The sequence below is a fragment of the Staurois parvus genome, unplaced genomic scaffold, assembly GCF_062004578.1.
Source record: "Staurois parvus isolate SC_StPar_1 unplaced genomic scaffold, SC_StPar_1.0 ptg001060l, whole genome shotgun sequence".
Taxonomy (NCBI): Eukaryota; Metazoa; Chordata; class Amphibia; order Anura; family Ranidae; genus Staurois; species Staurois parvus.
In genome coordinates this window covers 588,392-614,165 of record NW_028318856.1, presented here as the reverse complement: position 1 = coordinate 614,165, position 25,774 = coordinate 588,392, and the positions used below count along the sequence as shown (strand labels likewise).

The following is a 25,774-nucleotide window of genomic DNA, read 5'->3' as shown; positions in this document are numbered from 1 at the left end:
GCAGGGTCTGGGGAGACAAGATATAGTGAATGCAGGGTCTGGGGAGACCAGATATAGGGAAGGCAGAGTCCGGGGAGACCAGATATAGTGAATGCAGGGTCCGGGGAGAGCGGATATAGTGAATGCAGGGTCCGGGGAGACCAGATATAGTGAATGCAGGGTCCGGGGAGACCAGATCTAGTGAATGCAGGGTCCGGGGAGAGCGGATATAGTGAATGCAGGGTCCAGGGAGACCGAATATAGTGAATGCAGGGTCCGGGGAGAGCAGATATAGTGAATGCAGGGTCCTGGGAGACCGGATATAGTGAATGCAGGGTCCGGGGAGAGCAGATATAGTGAATGCAGGGTCCGGGGAGACCAGATATAGTGAATGCAGGGTCCTGGGAGACCGGATATAATGAATGCGGGGTCTGGGGAGACCAGATATAGTGAATGCAGGGTTCGGGGAGACCAGATATAGTGAATGCAGGGTCCGGGGAGACCAGATATAGTGAATGCAGGGTCCGGGGAGATCGGATATAGTGAATGCTGGGTCTGGGGAGACCAGACATATGAATGCAGGGTCCGGGGAGACCAGATGTAGTGAATGCAGGTTCCGGGGTTTAAGCTGGGTGCACACATGTAGAATTTCATATGTTTGTACGGAAATCGTTCATCAGGACATTTTCTCTTGCCATCATTGAGTCAACTAATTATGTTTGAAAGTCCTTCTACTGCCACCACTGTATGTCTTATGATGGTGTCACCGGGGAGCACTGGGGGTGTACACTCCACAAGCCGGCTGTCAACTTTCCAATGAAAATGATCTGGCGGTAGTACAGCTGCCAGTTTGCTTTCTGTGACCCCCAAAGTCTGCCCCCCCTGGAGTGACCCCCTCCGCAGTGACCCCTGCCATGCTTCCCAGGCTCTGCTGTCCCTCCTGTAGACCTGGGACCCTCATGGCAGGTGTCAGTAGGTGAAGGGGAGGAAGACCAGTGAACATTCATTCGCTCATCTCTAGATATGTACAGAACGAAAAAAAAATGTTTCATTTCAGATCGATTCGTTAAGTTACTAATTTTATTTCTAACAAAATTAGTTTAATTTAATTTTGTTTATTCGTTTTGGACCAGATTCAAATCTTTCCAGTGGATTCAAAAGTATTTTGAATCAAATTTGTTTCAAAATTATCGAATCAATCTGAATTCATTGTGAACAATAACTGGTTCTATTCTATTTACATTCAGATTTCAGAAGACAGCTATATTCTTCTATTTTATTCTATTCTATACTATTCTTTTCTGTTCTATACCTTTCTATTTGTTAATTTTCTTTTCTATTCTGTCTTATTCAGACATCAGTGGTTATCATCGCTTTTGAACCAATAAACGTTCTGTGATCTAAATGAATACTGCGGTAAGAGTTTCAACAAAATATGTATACACTGTGTATTATTGGTTGTAATATTCTCATGTATAAACACATATATTGAAGGAAATGCGTATTTGATCCCCTGCTGATGTTGAATGTTTGCCCCTCACAAAGAAATGATCAGTCTAAAAATGGAATGTTCGGTGTATTGTAACACAGAGACAGAATAGCAACAACAAATTCAGCAGAAATGCATGTCTAACAAATGATGACTGATTTGCACGTTCATGAGGGAAATAAGTATTTGATCCCCTATCATTCAGCAGGATTTCTGGCTACCAGGTGTCTTTCATACAGGTAACAAGCTGAGATTAGAAGCAGTCTCTTAAAGGAAGTGCTGCTAATCCCATTTTGTTACCTGTATAAAAGACACCTGTCCACAGGAGCAATCAAACAATCAGATTCCAAACTCTCCACCATGGCAAAGAGCTGTCCAAGGATGTCAGGGACAAGATTGTAGACCTACACAAGCCTGGACTGGGCTACCAAACTATCGCCAAGCAGCTTATATATTCGTTACTGTGAAGTTATGTACATGTTTTTGTAGACGACCCCCGCAAAGCCTTTGAAGAAGCAGATGTGGACTGTGAAACACGTCGGCGTTACCGTGGGATATGGAATCGTGAAATCTTAATACAGTCATGGCCGAAATTGTTGGCACCCTTGATATTTCTCCAGGAAATCATGTATTTCTCACGAAACGTATTGCATTAACACATGTTTTGCTATACACATGTTTATTCCCTTTGTGTGTATTGGGACAAAACAAAAAAAGGGAGGAAAGAAAGCAAATTCGACATAATGTCACACAAACCTCCAAAAATGGGCTGGACAAAAGTATTGGCACCCTTTCACAACTGCGGATAAATAAGAATGTTACAAGCATGTGATGCTCCTGTAAACTCACCTGGGGCAAGTAACAGGTGTGGGCAATATAGAAATCACACCTGAAAGCAGATAAAAAGGAGAGACGTTCACTTAACCTTTGCATTGTGTGTCTGTCTGTGCCACACTAAGCATGGACAACAGAAAGAGGAGACGAGAACTGTCTGAGGACCTGAGAACCAAAATTGTGGCAAAATATCAACAATCTCAAGGTTACAAGTCCATCTCCAGAGAACTAGATTTGCCTTTGTCCACAGTGCGCAACATTATCAAGAAGTTTGCAACCCATGGCACTGTAGCTAATCTCCCTGGTCGTGGACGGATGAGGAAAATTGATGAAAGATTGCAACGCAGAATAGTCCGGATGGTGGATAAGCAGCCCCAAACATGTTCCAAAGACATTCAAGCTGTCCTGCAGGCTCAGGGAGCATCAGTGTCAGCGCGAACTATCCGTCGACATTTAAATGAAATGAAACGCTATGGCAGGAGACCCAGGAGGACCCCACTGCTGACACAGAGACATAAAAAAGCAAGACTACAGTTTGCCAAAATGTACTTGAGTAAGCCAAAAGCCTTCTGGGAAAACGTCTTGTGGACAGATGAGACCAAGATAGAGCTTTTCGGTAAAGCACATCATTCTACTGTTTACCGAAAACGGAATGAGGCCTACAAAGAACAAAACACAGTACCTACGGTAAAATATGGTGGAGGTTCAATGATGTTTTGGGGTTGTTTTGCTGCCTCTGGCACTGGGTGCCTTGACTGTGTGCAAGGCATCATGAAATCTGAGGATTACCAAAGGATTTTGGGTCGCACTGTAGGGCCCAGTGTCAGAAAGCTGGGTTTGCGTCCAAGATCCTGGGTCTTCCAGCAGGACAATGACCCCAAACATACGTCAAAAAGCACTCAGAAATGGATGGCAAAGAAGCGCTGGAGAGTTCTGAAGTGGCCAGCAATGAGCCCAGATCTAAATCCCATTGAACACCTGTGGAGAGATCTTAAAATTGCTGTTGGGAAAAGGTGTCCTTCCAATAAGAGAGACCTGGAGCTGTTTGCAAAGGAAGAGTGGTCCAAAATTCCGGGTGAGAGGTGTCAGAAGCTTATTGATGGTTATAGGAAGCGACTGATTTCAGTTATGTTTTCCAAAGGGTGTGCAACCAAATATTAAGTTAAGGGTGCCAATACTTTTGTCCAGCCCATTTTTGGGGTTTTGTGTGACATTATGTCATATTTGCTTTTCTGCCTCTGTTTTATATTTGTTCCAATACATACAAAGGGAATAAACATGTGTATAGCAAAACATGTGTTAATGCAATACCTTTTTTGTGTGAAATACTTGATTTTCAGGAAAAATATCAAGGGTGCCAACAATTTCGGCCATGACTGTATGTGACTTGTTGGTTATGTTTTATCAATTATTTGCTTATTAAGTGGTGGAATTTATGGTCCACTGTTTTAATGGACTTTAATAAATACATTAATTTTATAGTCTATTCTTGTTTTGTTATTAACCTCCCTAGCGGTATTCCTGAGTGTAGCTCGGGGTAAAATCTCTATACCAAAAGCGGTAACCCCGAGCTACACTCAGGCTTACCATGTGGCGTTGCTCAGGGAGTCCCTGCAGCACTTACCTTGTCCTTCGCTCCCGCGATGTGTCCCCTGCAGCGTCTCCGGCCATCTCCTCTGGCCGATGCCGGCATCCGGCTTCTGTGTTCCGGTCCCTGTGACGTCGGGACGTACGGGCGCCGCCGCTGGCGGCGGAAAATTTGAAAATTAAAAAAAAATGTCATTTTTTTCAAAACGATTTTTCATAGTAAAACATTACTGTATCAACCCATTTCACATACATTTTGTCCCGAGTGCTTTGTCCTGTCCCCTGTCTGCATTTTGAATGTTCTTTCTGCCTGGAAAGTCCATGGCGTCCAAAAAGCGTCCCTTTAGGTCAAAAGCGGGTTTAGATAACAGCGATAGTAAATCAGAACCACTTGCAGAATTGAGTGATAATGATTCGTGGGGGAAATTCCTCATCAGACACTGAAAACGATTTTGCGACTTTGCTCAGCGATGTGCGAACTTGGCGCTATATTTCACATTTCAGTGTTTTTGGTTTGATTATATTATTGAATTAAATGTAATATTATTATATTATTATTTTTTATGATTATTTATTAAATTATAATTTATGATTTTGTGTTTCAAATTTTATCATCCCCGGGATGTTTACTAGACTCTTGTTCGGACAGATTTCAGTGAGTTATTCCTAAATATTACAGCCTACAATAAAAAAACTACATATTTCCATGCAGAATAATGGTACCGCTTTCAGCACCAAAAATCGGAAATAATCAGACCGCCAGGGAGGTGCCTTAAAAGTCCCTATTTTCTGAGGTTTCTCCATTTTTGTATTTTGTGTCTTAAAAATATTATATCAAATAGGGCGAAGCACCGAGCCCTGACATTTGCACGCAGAGGAGCAAGAATAGAAAGCATGCGGCCGCAGCCAAGGGTCTGCAGAAGCTCTGTCCCGAGCAGGGAGCGGACTGACAACTCATGGGGGGGCTATAGGGGATCATGGGGCCCCTATGTCCTTGTCCACACTCAAAAAAGCCTATAAAAAAGGTACCAGGGGCATTTCATGGGGGCCCTCTACTGACCCCGGGCCCTCGGGCAGTGCCAGAGTGCTCGAATGGTCGGTCCACCCCTGGTCCCGAGCAGCAATACCAGTGAGCTGCCAGAGCTGTCCCCGCCCTCTCATGATAACAAAATCTGTGTGTAGGTTTTATACATACGGAAGGCACTATGGATATTTTATTTTTTTTATCTTGAGCCATTGTCTGGGATTCTCCTTGGTTGATCATATGGTGAATAAGGCTGAATCTTCCAATAGAGCTTGTCCCGGCTTCAAGGGGGACTCCGCACTCCAGACCTTTTATAATTTGAAGGTCCAGCTTCAAACATACACACACAGTATATAAATATATATATATATATATAGTATTTGAGTTTATTTTTTATAGCACAGTACATCTGTTTATGTATATATTCTGGCAATATGAGAACTCATCACTGTGCTGTTTCTCCTTTCACTGTCCAGTCACAAGCTGGGGGTACGTCCGGGATGAGCTGAGCTCAGAGGAAGAGGGTTTAATAATTCTAACCGACTGAGAACATCTAGTGGCAGAAACAAAGTACTGCAGGGGAAAATCTCTGGATTAAAAGTGAATACTGCGGAAAAAGCTGGTTTTGTTTTTTCATCTTTTAATGGGCTATTCGTTTTTATCTTGCAATTGTTGGCTGGAATTCTGCTTTGACAATATAACATCACGCTATCATAACTTCAACCCATTATCAGCCCAAATTTAATTTTATTTTTATTCAAACGGGTAAGGATTAGAGCCTCCGTCAGATATTTATTCTTATCTGTGTCCCCAAAGGGGAAATTTCCCTTCATACCCTGTCAGGACAGGAAGTGATGGGAAATCCCTCCAACCGTGGACAGAAGCAAAATGAAATCTTTAGTGAGGAAGGGTTACAACTTCTGACAATGTTTTTATTGCTGATTGGGGACCAGGGGCGGACTGACCATTTGGAAACTCGGGCACTGCCCGAGGGCCCGGGGTCAGTAGGGGGCCCTATGAGATGCCCCTGGTACCTTTTTCATAGGCTTTTTTTTTTTGAGTTTGGGCAAGGACACAGGGGCCCCATGATCCCCTATTGCCCGGGGGCCCCATGAGTTGTCAGTCCGCCCCTGTTGGGGACATGTCTGGGATGACCTGAGCTGAGAGGAAGAGGGTATAATGATTCTAACTGACTGAGGACATCTAGTGGCAGCAAAAAAGTACTACAGGGGAAATCTCTAGATTAAATGTGAATATTACAGAAAATAGCTGGTTTTGGTGTTTTATACTTTAATGGGCTATTCTTTTATATCTTGCTATTTTTAGCTGGAGTTCTACTGTAGCAATATAATATCATGCCATCAGAACTTCAGCCCATTAGCAGCCCAAAATGTTTTTGTTTGATTTTTTATCAGATGTTTATTCTCATCTGTGTCCCCAAAGGGGAAATTACCCTTCATATCCTGTCAGGACAGGAATTTAATGCGTTCTGCGGGACTTTTCGTATTGCAAAAAGTTCGTAAACCGAAACACGGTTTCCCATAGGAATGCATTGAAAACCAATTAATTCGTTCCGGAGGTCAGAAAAGTAAAAAAAAGTCTTATCTGTTCAAAACTCTTTATAAAGTGCATTTTAAAGACATAAATACTGTACAGGGACATGATTTTAAAACAAATCGTAAATGCATTGAAAGCCAATTAATGCGTTCCGGAGGTCAGAAAAAAGTAAAAAAAGTTTTATCTGTTCAAAACTCTTTATAAAGTGCATATTAACTGCTGAAGCGGGTTGACGTTTCTAAACATCACCCGCGTTCACTGCCTGTGCACACTCCCTGGGAGCGCACAGCATCGCGATCAGTGCCTGCTGTGTCCGGAGGACACAGTGGAACATCGTTCGCTGTACAGGACCTCTGTGTGAGGTCCCGATCATGTGGTCACTGACTGGCCAATCAGTGATCACATGCAGAGTAGTAAGCAAGATGTCACTTCCTGGCATCATTGCTTACTACCTGTGAAATCTGTGAATGATCACACAGGTCACATGGTACAGGGCTATTCACAACACCCTTGTACCATGTGACAAGCTGTGACCAATCACCGCTCACACAGTATTTCTCAATGGCTGCAGGAATGCAGCCAGAGAGAAGGAGAAATTATTGCTTTTACAGCCTTTATGGGTGTAAAAGCTATCAGTGTAAAAAAAAGAAAAAGAAATTTCATCACACATGTAGTACATTGTCACTATGGTAACACTGTACTGCTAGGGTGACAGTATGTTTAAAAAAAAATAATAATAATATAAAAAAAATAAAAATGTAAAAAAAAATTTAGAAAAATTATAATTTTTGGCTATAAACTAGTTTGGGTTATTTTTTTTTTTTTTTTGCTGAAAAGATAACTGAATACATTTTGGCCAAGATTTATGAAGAAAGATTATTTATTTGCAAAATTTTATAAGAAAAACACTTTTTTTTCAAAATATTTGGACTTTTTCATTTATTTAGCAAAAAAATTAAAATCCCAGTGGTGAATAAATACCACCAAAATAAAGTTTTATCTGTCTCAAAAAAATGCTAAAAAATTCATATAAATACAGTGTTGCATGACCGCGCAATTGTCATACTGTACTGTATAGGGTCATGATTACAAAAAAATCGTAAATGCATTGAAAAGCAAGTAATCCGTTTGTATTGTGAAAAAAATTCATAAACCGAGCAGTTATTCAATGGATTTTCATTCGTAAAGCGAAAATGACGTTACCCGAGGCGTTCGTAAACCGCGGTCCGCCTGTACGTCCGGGATGACCTGAGCTCAGAGGAAGAAGGTTTCCCAATACTATCAGACAGAGGACATCTAGTGGCAGCAAAAAGGTACTGCTGGGAAAATCTCTGGATGGAAAGTAAATATTGAAAAAAATGCTGGTTTTGTTATTTTAGTTATTTGTTATTTGGTTATTTGTTTGTTATTTTGTTTATCTTTCAGTTGGCTATTTTTTTTTATCTTGCTATTTTTTAGATGGAGTTCTGCTTTAACAATATAATGTCACACCATCGTGACTTCAACCCATTAGCAGCCCAAACGGTTTTCATTTGATTTTTGATTGAACTGGTAAGGATTAGAGCCGCCATCAGATATTTATTGTCACCTGTGTCCCCAAAGGGGAAATTTCCCTTCATATCCTGTGGCGGCACTGGTGGGCAGGGCTGTGATTGGCTGTTTAACTCGTCACCTGATCAACTCTGTCCATAGCAAGGGGGGACTGACCATTCAAGCACTCGGACACTGCCCGAGGGCCCGGGGTCAGTAGGGGGCCCCATGAAATGCCCCTGGTACCTTTTTACAGGCTTTTTTTTGAGTGTGGGCAAGGACACAGGGGCCCCATGACCTCCTATTGCCTGGGGGCCCTATGAGTTGTCAGTCCGCCCCTGGTCCGTAGGACATAGCAATCACTGAGATTGCCAGGTGCGAGCCTCTGGGGGTGCACGGGAGGACGTCATGCCCTCCCAGAACTGGACAACCGCACTGTAGCCGTCATTCAGCTATAGCGTGGTTACCAAGTGGTTAAAGCTGGAAGGAAATCATGGATGCATTCTATTAACCCGGGGGTGAAATCAGGGACACTCTTTTCCCCGGGGACAACCCCTAAAATAGGGGACTGTAATTAAGAGAAGGAATACAGCTCAGGAAAAACAATCAATGTGAACCCAACACAGGTGCCGACCCTGGCTCACCGCCACGCCAACACGGAAAAGAAGAAGGGTTTGGCTGCACGCCGGAGGTTTGATGAAACAATCACATATTTATGAATCCACAAAAAGACACAAATAGCGCCAGGACAGTGCTAGCTGTGAAAGCGTTGCACGCGATTAACGACTTATGACTAAACATGTGTCCGTGTGACCGCGCAAAACGTTCAGACTGTACCTGGAAAGCGGGTTCATCCGGTCACCCCAAGTAACGGGTCCACGTCAAACAGTCCACCCTGCATAACAGACCGCAGCGCAAGACATTCCAGATCACCAGCAGCTTCCCTCATCATTACTGACAATACTACAGGCGGACCTCGGTTTACAAATTTAATGCGTTCTGCAGGATGTTTCGTATTGTGAAAAATTTGTATACCGAAACGCAGTTTCCCATAGGAATGCATTGAAAAACAATTGATCCGTTCCGGAGGTCAGAAAAAAGTTTAAAAAAGTCTTTTATCTGTTCAAAACTCTTTATAAAGTGCATTTTAAAGATATAAATATTGTATAGGGACGTGATTAAAAATTAATTCGTAAATGCACTGAAAACCAATTAATCGTTCCGGAGGTCAGAAAAAAGTCCAAAAAAGTCTTATCTGTTCAAAACTCTTTATAAAGTGCATTTTAAAGGCATAAATACTGTAAAGGGACATGATTGAAAAAAAATTGGAAATGCATTGAAAATCAATCCGTTCCGGAGGTCAGAAAAAAATAAACATAAAGTTTTATCTGTTCAAAACTCTTTATAAAGTGCACTTTAACCACTTCCTGTCCGGCCCACGAAGATAAACGGCTGCCGAAGCGGGTTGACACTTCTAAACATCACCGGCGTTCACTGCCTGTGCGCGCGGCACCGCAATCGGTGCCCACTGTGTCCGGAGGATACAGCGGAACACCGATCGCTGTACAGGACCTCTATGTGAGGTCCCGATCATGTGATCACTGATTGGTCAATCAGTGATCACATGAAGAGTAGTAAGCAAGATGTCACTTCTGACATCATTGCTTACTACGTGTGAAATCTGTGAATGATCACCGAGGTCACATGGTACAGGGCTATTCACAACAGCCTTGTACCATGTGACAAGCTGTGACCAATCACAGCTCACACAGTATTTCTCAATGGCTGCAGGAATGCAGCCAGAGAGAAGTAGAAATTATTGCTTTTACAGCCTTTATGGGTGTAAAAGCAATCAGTGTAAAAAAAGAAAAAGAAATGTTATCACACATGTAGTACATTGTCACTATGGTGACATTGTACTGCTAGGGTGACAGTATCTTTAAAAAAAAAAACACATAACTAATAATTTTAAAAAAATTAAAATGTAAAAAAAAATTTAGAAAAATTATAATTTTTGGATATAAACTAGTTTGGGTTATTTATTTATTTTACTAAAAAGATAACTGAATACATTTTGGCCGAGATTTATGAAGAAAGATTATTTATTTGCAAAATTTTATAAAAAAAACACTTTTTTTTCAAAATATTTGGACTTTTTCATTTATTTAGCAAAAAAATAAAAATCCCAACGGTGAATAAATACCACCAAAATAAAGTTTTATCTGTCTCAAAAAAATGCTAAAAAATTAATCTGGGTACAGTGTTGCATGACCGCGCAATTGTCATTCAAAATGTGATAGCGCTGAAAGCTGAAAATTGGCCTGGGCAGGAAAGGGGGGAAAGTGTCCGGACTGGAAGGGGGGGAAAGTGTCCGGACTGGAAGGGGGGGGAAAGTGTCCGGACTGGAAGGGGGGAAAGTGTCCGGACTGGAAGGGGGTGAAAGTGTCCGGACTGGAAGGGGGGGAAAGTGTCCGGACTGGAAGGGGGTGAAAGTGTCCGGACTGGAAGGGGGTGAAAGTGTCCGGACTGGAAGGGGGGGAAAGTGTCCGGACTGGAAGGGGGGGAAAGCGTCCGGACTGGAAGGGGGGGAAAGTGTCCGGACTGGAAGGGGGTGAAAGTGTCCGGACTGGAAGGGGGAGAAAGCGTCCGGACTGGAAGGGGGGGAAAGTGTCCGGACTGGAAGGGGGTGAAAGTGTCCGGACTGGAAGGGGGGGAAAGTGTCCGGACTGGAAGGGGGTGAAAGTGTCCGGACTGGAAGGGGGGGAAAGTGTCCGGACTGGAAGGGGGTGAAAGCGTCCGGACTGGAAGGGGGGGAAAGTGTCCGGACTGGAAGGGGGGGAAAGTGTCCGGACTGGAAGGGGGTGAAAGTGTCCGGACTGGAAGGGGGGGAAAGTGTCCGGACTGGAAGGGGGGGAAAGCGTCCGGACTGGAAGGGGGGGAAAGCGTCCGGACTGGAAGGGGGTGAAAGCGTCCGGACTGGAAGGGGGTGAAAGCGTCCGGACTAGAAGGGGGTGAAAGTGTCCGGACTGGAAGGGGGTGAAAGTGTCCGGACTGGAAGGGGGGGAAGCGTCCGCACTGGAAGGGGGGGAAAGTGTCCGGACTAGAAGGGGGGGAAAGCGTCCGGACTGGAAGGGGGGGAAAGCGTCCGGACTGGAAGGGGGGGAAAGCGTCCGGACTGGAAGGGGGTGAAAGTGTCCGGACTGGAAGGGGGGGAAAGTGTCTGGACTGGAAGGGGGGGAAAGTGTCCGGACTGGAAGGGGGTGAAAGTGTCCGGACTGGAAGGGGGGGAAAGTGTCCGGACTGGAAGGGGGGGAAAGCGTCTGGACTGGAAGGGGGGAAAGCGTCCGGACTGGAAGGGGGTGAAAGCGTCCGCACTGGAAGGGGGGGAAAGTGTCCGGACTAGAAGGGGGTGAAAGTGTCCGGACTGGAAGGGGGGGAAAGTGTCCGGACTGGAAGGGGGGGAAAGTGTCCGGACTGGAAGGGGGGGAAAGTGTCCGGACTGGAAGGGGGTGAAAGTGTCCGGACTGGAAGGGGGGGAAAGTGTCCGGACTGGAAGGGGGGGAAAGCGTCCGGACTGGAAGGGGGGGAAAGCGTCCGGACTGGAAGGGGGTGAAAGCGTCCGGACTGGAAGGGGGTGAAAGCGTCCGGACTGGAAGGGGGTGAAAGCGTCCGGACTGGAAGGGGGTGAAAGTGTCCGGACTGGAAGGGGGGGAAAGCGTCCGGACTGGAAGGGGGGGAAAGCGTCCGGACTAGAAGGGGGGGAAAGCGTCCGGACTGGAAGGGGGGGGAAAGTGTCCGGACTGGAAGGGGGTGAAAGCGTCCGGACTGGAAGGGGGGGAAAGTGTCCGGACTGGAAGGGGGTGAAAGTGTCCAGACTGGAAGGGGGTGAAAGCGTCCGGACTGGAAGGGGGGGAAAGTGTCCGGACTGGAAGGGGGGGAAAGTGTCCGGACTGGAAGGGGGGGAAAGTGTCCGGACTGGAAGGGGGTGAAAGCGTCCGGACTGGAAGGGGGGGAAGCGTCCGGACTGGAAGGGGGTGAAAGCGTCCGGACTGGAAGGGGGGGAAAGTGTCTGGACTGGAAGGGGGTGAAAGCGTCCGGACTGGAAGGGGGGGGAAAGCGTCCGGACTGGAAGGGGGTGAAAGTGTCCGGACTGGAAGGGGGTGAAAGTGTCCGGACTGGAAGGGGGTGAAAGTGCCTGGTAGGCGAGGGGTTAACAAAAGTAAAAAAGAAAATAGTAAAAAAAAAAAAAATGTTGTCTGTTGAAAACTCTTTATAAAGTGCACATTAAAGGCATAAATACTGTACAGAGACACGATTAAAAATGAATTTGTAATTGCATTGAAAACCAATCAATCCATTCCGGAGATCAGAAAAAAGTTTTAAAAATGTCTTATGTGTTGAAAATAGAGTGGACATTAAAGGCATAAATACTGTACAGGAACATCATTCAAAAATTATTCATAAATGCATTGAAAATCAACTAATCCGTTCGTATTATTTTCAATGGATTTTCATTTGTAAACCGGAAATGACGTTAGCCGAGGCGTTTGTAAACCGAGGTTCACCTGTATCTGGAAAAATTGTCTGTGTGCTATAAAATGAGAAAAACACACAGGGGTGGATTTACTAAAGGCAAATAGGTAGTGCACTCTGCAAGTGCAGTTGCTCCAGAGCTTAGTAAATGAGCAGAAGCTCCGCTGACTTCCATCGTCCAATCACGTGCAAGCAAAAATGCTGGTTTATTTTATTTTCCTTGAATGTGATTGGATATTCTTGGCAAAGGGAAGATTCACCTCATTTACTAAGCTCTGGAGCAACTGCACTTGCAGAGTGCACAGTCTATTTGTCTTTAGTAAATCAGCCCCATGATCTGCATTCCTCTCCGGTTTAGCTACTCTTCTCTTTTTTAACCACAAGATGGCACAATAATACAACTAAACGTGTGAGCAGTCATTGGCTAGCGGCAGTTGGTGGTAGTGACCTGGATGTGCAGTGTGTACAGTGTGTGCCGTGTGCAGAGTGTATGCAGTGTGCCGTGTGTGCAGTGTGTGTGCTGTGTGTAGCGTGTGCCGCATGCACAGTGTGCAGTGTGTATCAGGGGCGGACTGACCATTTGGAAACTCGGGCCCGGGGTCAGTAGGGGGCCCCATGAGATACCCCTGGTAACTTTTTCATAGGCTTTTTTGAGTTTGGGCAAGGACACAGGGGCCCTATGATCTCCTATTGCCCGGGGGCCCCATGAGTTGTCAGTCCGCCCCTGGACATGTGCATTCCAGTGCGTTTGTGACACATTTTGGTGCATTTTTGATGTGTTAATTTTTTTGCATCTTTTTCTTAAATTTAAATAGGGACATGTGTATTCCAGTGTGTTTTTGATGCGTTTTTGATGCATTCTGGTGCATCTTTTATGTGTTCCAGTTCATTTTTTCCTCTTTTTTTAAAATTTAAATAGGGGCATGTGCATTCCAGTGTGCTTTTGACACGTTCTGGCTCATATTCCACATGTTCTGATGCATTTTTTATGCTTTTTTGATGCGTTTTGTTTTTTCCCCTCCTTTTCTTAAATTTAAATAGGGACATGTGCGTTCCAGTGAGTTTTTATGCATTCTGGTGCGTTTTTGATGCGTTTCAGTTAATTTTTTCCTCTTTTTCTTCAATTTAAATAGAAACGTGTATTCCAGTGCATTTTCGACTTGTCCTGGTGCATGTTTTATACATATTTTATACATATTTGATGCGTTCATTTTTTCCCCTCCTTTTCTTAAATTTAAATAGGGACATGTGTGTTCCAGTGCGTTTTTGAGGTGTTCTGGTGCATTTTTTATGAGTTCCAGGTAAATTGTTCCAGGTAAATTGTTTCTGTCATTTCAATAGGGACGTGCGTTTTTGACAGGTTATAGTGTGTTTTTGATGCTTTTTTACGCCTTCTGGTGCATTTTTGACATGTCCTGGTGCATTTTTTATGAGTTTTTGACGCATTCTGGTACATTTTTGATGCGTTCATTTTTTCCCCCTCCTTTTCTGAAATGTAACCTCTTCCATACCGGGCACTTTTACCCCCTTCCTGCCCAGGCCATTTTTCAGGTTTCAGCGCTCTCACACTTTGAATGACAATTGCGCGGTCATACAACATTGTACCCAAACTAAAATTTTATCATTTTCTTCACACAACTAGAGCTTTCTTTTGGTGGTATTTAAGCAACACTGGGGTTTTTATTTTTTGCTAAATTAACAAAAGAAGACAGAAAATGTTGAAAAAAAACCCCACATTTTTCTTTGTTTCTGTTATAAAAGTTTACAAATAAATAATTGTTCTTCATAAATTTAGGCCGAGATGTATTCTGCTACATGTCTTTGGTGAAAATAACCCAAATTAGGATGTATTATTGAAAGTTATAGAGTTCACAAACTATGGTATAGATCTGAATATTGATCAATCCTGAAGTACTGACAGCCAATCTAATTTCTTGAGGTCCAAATGTCCCCCCAAATGTCAGAACGGTACAGATATCCCCCAAATGTCAGAACAGTACAGATATCCCCCAAATGTCAGAACAGTACAGATATCCCCCAAATGTCAGAACAGTACAGATATCCCCCAAATGTCAGAACAGTACAGATATCCCCCAAATGTCAGAACGGTACAGATATCCTCCAAATGTCAGAACAGTACAGATATCCTCCAAATGTCAGGACAGTACAGATATCCCCCAAATGTCAGAACGGTACAGATATCCCCAAATGTCAGGACAGTACAGATATCCCCCAAATGTCAGGACAGTACAGATATCCCCCAAATGTCAGGACAGTACAGATATCCCCCAAATGTCAGAACGGTACAGATATCCCCCAAATGTCAGAACGGTACAGATATCCCCCAAATGTCAGGATTGTACAGATATCCCCAAATGACCCCTTTTTGCAGAGTAGACAGTCCGATGTACTTCATAAGAGGAATGGCGAGTTTTTTGAAGTTGTATTTTTTTTGTCATAATTTTTTTGGAAAATGAAAAAATTTTAAAAATTATTTTCACTATTGTTTTTTTACATACTGTCACCAGTGCAGTACAGCGTCATCATATAACTGGCATGGCGGTGATCAGGGACACTGACTGGTGACAGTATGAAAAAAAAAAATATATATATTTTTTATTTAATTTTATTATTTTTAATTTTTTATTACATTTCTTTTTTTTAAGATTTTTTTTTCATATTTCACTATGACCAAAGTAGTACAATGTTACCATAGTAACATTGTACTACTTTGGGGAAGTGATCAGTATTTTGTTTTTTTTTACACAATTTGCTTACAGCAAAGAATTACTTTGCTATAAGCAAGCATTTACCTGAATGACATCGATTCATTCAGGGTTTTTTTTGTGCTTAGCTGTGATTTGGCCAGGGCTAATCACATGACATGTGCATGTGACCTGCTGTGACCATTCACAGCTAGACACTAGTATACAATGGATGGCATGAATGAAGCCATCCATTGTATACAACCGTCATGTGACCTGCTGTGATTGGTCACAGCAGTCACATGGTACCGGCAACGGGGGCCGGTACTCAGATCTGTCATCGGCCGTGTCCGAGGTACATGGCTGGTGACAGATCGCGCTGCTGCGTGGCTCTGCAATCGCGAAAACTGCGCATGTGCGGGAATACGCCATATAGCGTCCACCTGGAAAGCTAAAGCATTTTGACGGTCGCCAAACGGCTATTGGCCAGGCAACAAATGGTTAAATAGGGATATGTGCGGTCCAGTGCGTTTTTTTTTATGCGTTCCAGCTAATTTTTTCCTCTTTTTCTTCAATTTAAATAGCTACATGTGTGTTCCGGTGCATTTTTGACACATTCTGGTGCATATTCCACATGTTGTGATGCATTTTTTATGTTTTGATGCATTCTGGTGCATTTTCGACATGTTCTGGTGCATTTTGTATACATTTTTGATGCGTTTTTTCCCTCCTTTTCCTAAATTTAAATAGTGACGTGCATTTCGGGGCGTTTTTTCTTCATTTTACCGCGTTCCAGTACAGCTCTGCGCAGAAAAAATGCTGCCTGTTCTACTTTTTTTCTGCAATCGGAACGCACCGGAACTGCGAGCTCTGATGTGAACTGTGACATTGACTGCCATATCACCTACTTTCTGTGCATTTTGGATGCAGAAAAAAAGCAACTGAAACGCACGGAGTGTGAACTGGCCCTAATAATAACATGGAACCCATCTGGGGCACAGCGCTCCTGACCTGCAGTCATCATTGTCAATGACATCAAACATTCTCTGGGGGAGAACGGCTCACTGCCGTGTTTAGGATTCCCCTGCAGTGAATGATGAGCGAAAGTCTCTACTTCCTCCTAGAGAGCGCTGCAGAGCAGGCAGCCAATGGGAGGCAGGCAGCTCATGGGGCAGGGGGAGTGGCCGCGAACCCGGGGGTGGGCGTGGATGTCATGCTGTCACTGGAGGGGAGGACGGCTCGCCGAGTGGGCGTGGCCGGGGAGGCAGTCTCCCCCGGGGTGGGAGGGGCGGAGGCCTGGGAAGGGATGAGCCGGCTGGGATGATTGGCAGTGTCGGGCTGTCCCGGCTGTAGGTGTGCGCGGTGTCCGGGCACATGATGAGTGAGGTCAGTGCCGGGCACACAGCCTGTCCTCACCCCCCGGGACTGCTCGGCTGACATGGACCTCTCCGGGCTGCTGCTCGTCCTGTCCCTGGGGATCATCTTTCGGGCGGCACCGGGCTCCTCCCAGGGTGAGTACCCGGATGATGAAGGGTTAACCTGAGAGTTACTTTGTATTTCTTCTGCTTACTTTCTCCTTCCCCAACTCCAGGTACTGCCAGGTGCGCGCGCACCCTGTCCTCTGACCACACACTGTGCAATCTGATCGTACGATCTCTATTACTGACCCTACACTGTGCAATCTGATTGTACGATCTCCTCTATTACTGACCACACTGTACGATCTTCTCTATTACTGACCCCACACTGTGCAATCTGATTGTACGATCTCCTCTATTACTGACCACACTGTACGATCTTCTCTATTACTGACCCCACACTGTGCAATCTGATTGTACGATCTTCTCTATTACTGACCCCACACTGTGCAATCTGATTGTACGATCTTCTCTATTACTGACCCCACACTGTGCAATCTGATTGTGCGATCTCCTCTATTACTGACCACACTGTGCAATCTGATTGTGCGATCTCCTCTATTACTGACCACACTGTGCAATATGATTGTACGATCTCCCCTATTACTGACCCCACACTGTGCAAGCTGATTGTATGATCGCCACTATTACTGACCACACGGTGCAATCTGATTGTACGATCTCCTCTATAACTGACCACACTGTGCAATATGATTGTACGATCTCCTCTATTACTGACCACACACGGTGCAATCTGATTGTATGATCTCCACTATTACTGACCACACACTGTGCAATCTCCTTCAGATCTACATATTACATTTATTAATAAATCTACAGCTGACATTACCGAGATTGTACGGTCAGATTGGAACCCGTACAGTAACCCATAGATTCACCAATACCGTGTAATAGCAGTTGTGCACCATACATGTTACAATCTGACCGTACAATCTCTGTAAGCTGTAGATCTACCAAAATGATGTCATACGAGGATCTATCCAATCATGCCCACCGGTGCTACATTATTGGTGGTAGATCTTAAGGAGATTGTACAATCCGATTGTAATGTGTGTGGTGCACTTAAATGAGATTCTTAATTGTAGAGGTTCTGACTGCCTGGTGCCCAATCTGTAGCTCGGGGGCTGTATGTGGCCCTTTGATAGCCACTCTTATTGACTGCAGTAATAACCCTCAGCATTGGTGTCGGCGATCGCAGTAATAACCCTCAGCATTGGTGTCGGCGACCGCAGCAATAACCCCCAGCATTGGTGTCGGCGATCGCAGTAATAACCCTCAGCATTGGTGTCGGCGACCGCAGCAATAACCCCCAGCATTGGTGTCGGCGACCGCAGCAATAACCCCCAGCATTGGTGTCGGCGACCGCAGCAATAACCCCCAGCATTGGTGTCGGCGACCGCAGCAATAACCCCCAGCATTGGTGTCGGCGACCGCAGCAATAACCCCCAGCATTGGTGTCGGCGACCGCAGCAATAACCCCCAGCATTGGTGAAAAATTGTAATTTTTGGTTATCAACTAATTTGGGTTTTTTTTTTATTTTTTTACTAAAAAGATAGATGAATACATTTTGGCCAAGATTTATGAAGGAAGATTATTTATTTTATAAGAAAAACACTTTTTTTCCAAATTTTTGGACTTTTTCATTTATATAGCAAAAAAATAAAAATCCCAGTGGTGAACCACCAAAATCTGTCTCAAAATAATGCTTAAAAATTCATATGGGTAGAGTGTTGCATGACCGCGCAATTGTCATTCAACGTGCGACAGCGCTGAAAGCTGAAAATTGGCCTGGGCAGGAATGGGGTGAAAGTGTCCGGACTTGAAGTAGTTAAGTCATTAGTTGAGGACATCACTCAACCTCTGCAAAGCGAGGGGATATTCCTTGTTGTCACCGGAACAAGTGTCCCCATTGGCAGATTTCCTCTCACCCCTCTGCCAGTCACAACTGTGAGCTTTCTGTCCCAGTGGTCACTGGAAGTAATAGAGAGGGTGGGGACATAGTGGTAAGGCCTGCGCATGCGCATACTTAAGTATGCAGCTGTGTGAGTCCCGTGTTTGTCAACACGGGATGTCCAAATGTTCCGTGTAGTCTCCTGCAGTAAGTCCCATTCATGTCAAGTGGGACACCGTTGCTGTATGGGTATGGTTGCTCCTCGCAATTTGACATTCGCGTGCGTGTCCCCGAAATTACACTGTGTACATTCGGGGACACGGCCTGTACGCAAAATATTGCACAGAACACCTGTACATCCCATGTGGGCAAACACGGCCCATACACACGTGTAAGTACTCCTGTGTGAATGAGCCCTGCTGAGGAGACTCACCCTCTGTACTATTCCTGGTGACTACTGGGACAGAAATCGTACAGTTGTCACTGGCAGAGGGGTGAGGGGAAATCTTCCATTGGGGACACTGACAACTAACGGGGGATGTCCCCCTGCCTTGTGTGTAGTCTAAATACAGTGTGTGTTGCCCATAGCAACGAAGGCCCAAAGCCTGCAGGTAGCAAAATAAAAAGGACTTGTAACTGGTTGCCAGGGGCAACAGACGACACTATCAGATATTTTTAAGGCCTGGTTTCCTCGTCAGCCTAAATTTTTACCTTCAACGTGTCAGGAGGCAGGAAATGCCGTGCCGGGGCAGGAAATGAAGAGAAATCAGTTTTAGCTTTAGTTAGATTTTAGCGCCCTGTTGTGCGTCTCAGCTAAGATGGCATTTAATTTCAGCAGGAGGAGAAAATTAAGATTTTCTGGTTATGAACGTCCGCTGTGTGACGGTAACCCATCAGCTGGCACCGTGCCTCTTCATTAAACGCTGTGCCAGCCGAGACAGGGACATTACCGCCTTGTGGAACTATATACTGCGATAGAAGGATGAATGTGACAGAATGGAAGGAAGGCCGGTGCGCTCCTGAGGCGGTAGTGTCCTCAGAGACACCCCTGTGCCACTCACAGCCAGAATCCATTCCCACCTCTCATTATTACGCTTCCATTATGTTGTCATGACTAAACGGTAAATGTCCGGGCTTTGCCCCTTTTTCCTGGGCCTGACCCTGTGATCCTCATTGCGCTGATGGTATGTGTCCGTTTTACATTTTGAAAACATTCACTTTCTTCATATGTATCTGAGGAAATTAAGACGCTAGGACACTTTTTATCACCCAAAACACAATAAAAAACACGTTGAAAGTAAAAATTTAGGCTGATGCGGAGACCAGGCCATAAGAATATCTGACAGGGTTGTCTGTTGCCCCTGGCAACCGGTTACAAGTCCTTTTTATTTTGCTACCTGCAGGCTTTGGGCCTTCGTTGCTATGGGCAACACACACTGTATGTAGACCCAGTCACACACAAGGCAGGGTTTATTTATTTTCATTTTTTACATTTATTTTAGGTACTTGTATAGCGTTGTCAATTTACGCAGCACTATATATATATATATATATATATATATATATATATATATATATTCACATCAGTCCCTATCCCTCAAGGGATTTTCATTTCGGTGCACCACTAAAAGGAACACTTTTTAATCAGAGTATAGCATCAAGTCAATTAAACTCCTGGGATATTGATCCTGGCTGCTGGGAGATTGGTTGCTGCTGCCAATGGTCTATTGTTGCTGGGGTGCATCTGTTGTTGCTGGGGTGCATCTGTTGTTGCTGGGGTGCATCTGTTGTTGCTGGGGTGCATCTGTTGTTGCTGGGGTGCTTCTATTGTTGAGGTGGATCTATTGTTGCTGGGGTGCCTCTATTGTTCAGGTGGATCTATTGTTGCTGGGGTGCCTTTATTGCTGAGGTGGATCTATTGTTGCTGGGGTGCATATATTGTTGCTGGGTGCATCTATTGTTGCTGGGTGCATCTATTGTTGAGGTGGATCTATTGTTGAGGTGGATATATTGTTGCTGGGGTGCATCTATTGCAGCTGGCTGCAGGAGATCTATTTTACTGCTTTTCTTGTTATTAACAAATTTCATACTAATTACTTAGCACCATAAAATGATAGTTGGCTCTGTATTAAACGGGCAGTGCTGGGTGGTGAGTAGGGGGTGGAACCAAGGGACGTTGCTTGGAGGTGGGTAGGGGGTAGAACCAAGGGACGGCGCTTGGAGGTGAGTAGGGGGTAGAACCAAGGGACGGCGCTTGGAGGTGGGTAGGGGGTAGAACCAAGGGACGGCGCTTGGAGGCGGGTAGGGGGTAGAACCAAGGGACGGCGCTTGGAGGCGGGTAGGGGGTAGAACCAAGGGACGGCGCTTGGAGGCGGGTAGGGGGTAGACCCAAGGGACGGCGCTTGGAGGCGGGTAGGGGGTAGAACCAAGGGACGGCGCTTGGAGGCGGGTAGGGGGTAGAACCAAGGGACGGCGCTTGGAGGCGGGTAGGGGGTAGAACCAAGGGACGGCGCTTGGAGGCGGGTAGGGGGTAGAACCAAGGGACGGCGCTTGGAGGCGGGTAGGGGGTAGAACCAAGGGACGGCGCTTGGAGGCGGGTAGGGGGTAGAACCAAGGGACGGCGCTTGGAGGCGGGTAGGGGGTAGAACCAAGGGACGGCGCTTGGAGGCGGGTAGGGGGTAGAACCAAGGGACGGCGCTTGGAGGCGGGTAGGGGGTAGAACCAAGGGACGGCGCTTGGAGGCGGGTAGGGGGTAGAACCAAGGGACGGCGCTTGGAGGCGGGTAGGGGGTAGAACCAAGGGACGGCGCTTGGAGGCGGGTAGGGGGTAGAACCAAGGGACGGCGCTTGGAGGCGGGTAGGGGGTAGAACCAAGGGACGGCGCTTGGAGGCGGGTAGGGAGTAGAACCAAGGGACGGTGCTTGGAGGTGGGTAGAACCAAGGGACGGTGCTTGGAGGTGGGTAGAACCAAGGGACGGTGCTTGGAGGTGGGTAGGGAGTAGAACCAAGGGACGGTGCTTGGAGGTGGGTAGGGAGTAGAACCAAGGGACGGTGCTTGGAGGTGGGTAGGGGGTAGAACCAAGGGACGGTGCTTGGAGGTGGGTAGGGGGTAGAACCAAGGGATGGTGCTTGGAGGTGGGTAGGGGGTAGAACTAAGGGACGGTGCTTGGAGGTGGGTAGGGGGCGGAATCGAGGGTGACTTGAAGGGGTGAAAAAGGTGTTTGGTGGGTTTTTTTGGGCTCCACCTGGTTACTTGTATAGAAAACCCTGTTCACCCGTCTATATACTATATAGATATACAGGATGTAAAACAGCAGAGGATGATGCCATCACGTTTCATCATTTTGTACCAGTCTTCCTCATTAGTCATGTGTATTGCGTACATGTCCTGTAGGGTATAGATTTGTCATCAGAAGAAACCTCATGATATTTCACAATTGCGGGTTTTAGCTACAGCAACGATTTACAACATCACTTTCTAGCAAATATCACTGGGTCAGTCATTGTCTCAGGACTCAGCAGGCAAATATTTGTCCTATTAAATACCATCCGTGGAACTGGCTTTGTGTTTATTAGTAAATATTAACTTAAAGGATAAGTCCACTAAGGGCTCATGTACACGGGACGTTTGAAAAACACTTCTGAACGATGGAAACTGACTGCTGGAAAACGTAGGTTAAAAAACATCTGTTTAGCCGCCTTTGCATACCGCGTTTATGCACGTTTGCGTTTAGAAGCATTTTTTTTAAAGATAACCTCAGGAGACCTTCCAACATGCTCAGAATGCACTGAAAAACAGTAAAAAATTAACTATTTCAGACATTTTGAGAGAAATAGAGAGAGCAGTACGTGTGGAGATGACCGGTCTTTTCTGGTTGTATTCACTATGGATCCCATCATGAGCATAATGCGGTGCGTTCTACCATTGTTTCCTTCACGCGAAACCTGGAACTGACTGCGCTGGTGTACCGGGTCCATTTGAATACATGGAAAACACTTTGCATGCATTTCTGATGATGGAAAAAAAGGCTCTGGACAGCATCTGGACATGGAACAGTTAAAAAAACCGCTTCTAAATGCAAACGCTTATAAACACGGTTAGCCGCGTTTACAAGCGTTTGGCGTTTGAAATGCTGATAAAATCTACTCCTGAACGCAAGTTTGGTGCGTTCAAAAAAATTACTGTAAACCCAACTGCCTGTAAAGGACGATGTGTACATGGACACATAGGAGAACATTAGGGAGAGTTCAGGGGCTGCTATAAAAAAAAATGCAGAAAATCTCCTCAACGTCTGTTTATCAGCTGCAGTGTAAATGGAGCCCTAAAACAAAGCACACTTATCCTTTTTTGCCCCCTTCCCCTGACTTGACCCGGCCATACATGGTTCGAATCTCGGACGGTTCCTGCTGAACCAGCCAAATTTTGATCCATCTATGGGCCAGCTGATTGAACCCATGTCAATCTATTGATCGTCAATAGCCTCTTTTTGGAAGGGTCAAATTCCCATTGCAAATGAATAAGTAATCATTTATGGGAAATAAAAAGTAAGCAATAATTATTTTTTTTCTTTGGGGGGGGGGGGGCTGTTTAACTATAACTTTAGTAAAAATGGCACTTAAAAAAAAAAAAACAAAGATGCGGTGTTGGGCCTGGATGCTAATACAACATTTGGGACTATTGAGTCGGGAGATGTATTGGAAAGTGGGTGGAATGGCAACCCAAAAGGAGTCAAGTATGTGTAATTTCCCTGTAGGTGTCATGGTGCCGCCAATACAGAAGAACTCGCTTTTCCTCTCCTTCTGGATGACTCCAATGAAATTCTAGGCCTTTCTCTTGTTGTGACTAGTGTCCCCCCCCACCCCTTTTCTCCTGTAAACTGGTTCTGTGACTTTGGAGATCATTGGCTGTGTGATGGTATCTCAGGAGTAGATCTCTGGCTTCTATGATCTTCCAGGTTACACCTCCATGACACTGTGGTGTATCATCTCATCATACAGACCATCCATGACACATCGTTGTTATCATCTCGTCATGCAGACCTTACATGTCCTCTAAGGTCACTGAGGTCAAGGGTTCATTGAGTCCGGATTCTCATCTGTTGCAGAATAATGTGGTAAAATGTGCGTGACCATGCATTCTTTTATTTCTTATGGGATTCAAACTCAGCATCCCCTTAGTTCTTAATACTGTGTATTGCCCCCTTTACCATCAATGACAGCATACGGTCTTTTGTAATAGTTGTCTTTTAGGCTCCGATTTCTTGCGGTTGGTAGAGCTGCCCATTCGTCTTGGCAAAATGCCTCCAGGTCATGCAAAGTCTTTGGTCGTCTTCCATGAACCACACGTTTGAGATCTCCCCAGAGTGGCTCGATGATGTTAAGGTCCAGAGACGGACACTCCAGAACCTTCACCTTTTTTCTTCTGTAACCACTGGAGGGTCAACTTGGCCTAGTGCTTAGGGTCTTTGTTGTGCTGGAAAGTCCAAGAGCTTCCCATGCACAGCTTTCATGAAGAAGAATGCAAATTGTCTGCCAGTATTTTCTGATGACCTGCTGCATCCACCTTGCCATCAATTTTCACAAGATTCTCAATTCCTTTAGAGCAGGGGTGTCCAAACTATGGCCCTCCAGGTGTTGAGGAACTGCAAGTCCCATGAGGTCTTGCAAGACTCTGACATCCACAGGCAAGACACCCAGAGGCATGATGGGACTTGTAGCACTTCAACAGTTGGAGGGCCATAGTTTGGACACCCCTGTTTTAGAGCTCACACACCCATGAAAGATCAGTGAGACACCACCATGCTTCATAGTGGGGATGGTATTCTTGTCTTGTTGACCCCTCTCCAAACACAGCACTTATGGTTGTGACCATAAAGCTCTATTTTGGTCTTGTCGCTCCAGATTACAGTGTGCCAAAAGCTGTGAGGTGTGTCAAGGTGTTGTCGGGAATATTGTAATCAGGCTTTTTTCTGGCATTGGTGCAGTAAAAGCCTCTTTCTGGCAACGCAACCATGCAGCTCACTTTCCTTTAAGTATCATATTGTACTTCTTGAAACAACCACACCACCTTTTTCCAGAGCAGCCTGTATTTCTCCTGAGATTCCTGAGATTACCTTTTGGGTTTTTCTTTGTATCCTGAACAATTCTTCTGCCATTTGTGGCTGCAATCTTTCTTGGTCTACCTGACCTTGGCTTGGTCCCAGATCCCTGAATTTTCTACTTCTTAATGAGTGATTGAACAGTACTGACTGAGATATTTAGGGCTTTGGATATCTTTTTATATCCTTTTTACATCTTTATAAAGTTCCATTACCATGTTACGCAGGTCTTTTGACAGTTCTTTTCTGCTCCCCATGGCTCAGTATCTAGCCTACTCGGTGCATCCTGACATACTCATTGGCTACTTATGCACAGACACTAATTTGTAATTTAAAATCGACCTTTAATTGCCATTTTAACCTGTGTGTGTCACCTTGTGTGTCTGTACGGAGGCCAGAACAGCTAAAGCTTGACACATCTTAAGTACCAAATAAACCTCCCAATTGTTTAAGGCTACATTACCAATACGAAGTGCTTAGGGTAGTAAAATGATCTCATTGGTTTGCCACCAAACTTAAGGCCTCATGCACACTTGAGATCAAAAACACCTGTTTAACATGCGTTTGACCACAAAACTGCCCTCCATACAGTATTGGCCTATATTTCCATGCACACATAGGCGTTTACAGACTTGTGCGTTCGAGAGGAGCCAAACGCCAAATAACCCCAGTGACAGGATGAACGCTGCTCAACCGACCCCAGGAGTCCAATGTAGAGGAGGTGACTACCTCTGTGACCAAGCCCCGGTGGATGCGGTGAAATGCATCAGAGGGTGAAGCCAGTACGGCAGCTGAAGCCATTCCTCTACATTGGACTCCTTGGGTTGGATGAGCAGCGTCCATCCCTTCACTTGTATTGGCTGACACTGGGATCGCTCGGACTCATGCTCCCCTCTTCTCACTTGCCGGTGGGGTGATCCCTTTCCTTCCATCCATAGCTTGGAGCGATGCCAAAACAAACCCAAATGCAGTTAACCAGTTCACAACCGCGCTATAGCCGAAGGACGGCTACAGCGCAGTTGTGTAATCCTGGGATGACGTCCATGTACGTCATTCCAGAACATGCCCCCCCTGCGAGCACCCGGCGCCGCCGGTGATTGCTGTGTCC

At 45.3% G+C, this 25,774-nt stretch overlaps 1 protein-coding gene across 1 annotated transcript in view; it reads left to right on the top strand.

Moving 5' to 3' along the window:
- The first annotated feature begins 16,548 nt into the window (after nt 1–16,548).
- The window catches only part of LOC149440673 (post-GPI attachment to proteins factor 6-like), an 85,199-nt gene continuing 75,973 nt past the window's right edge, over nt 16,549–25,774 (top strand). Inside the window, exon 1 of the mRNA XM_089658242.1 lies at nt 16,549–16,749. Within this exon, the coding sequence (XP_089514368.1) occupies nt 16,677–16,749 (73 nt within the window). The 5' untranslated portion in view covers nt 16,549–16,676. The remainder of the gene's footprint in view (nt 16,750–25,774) is intronic.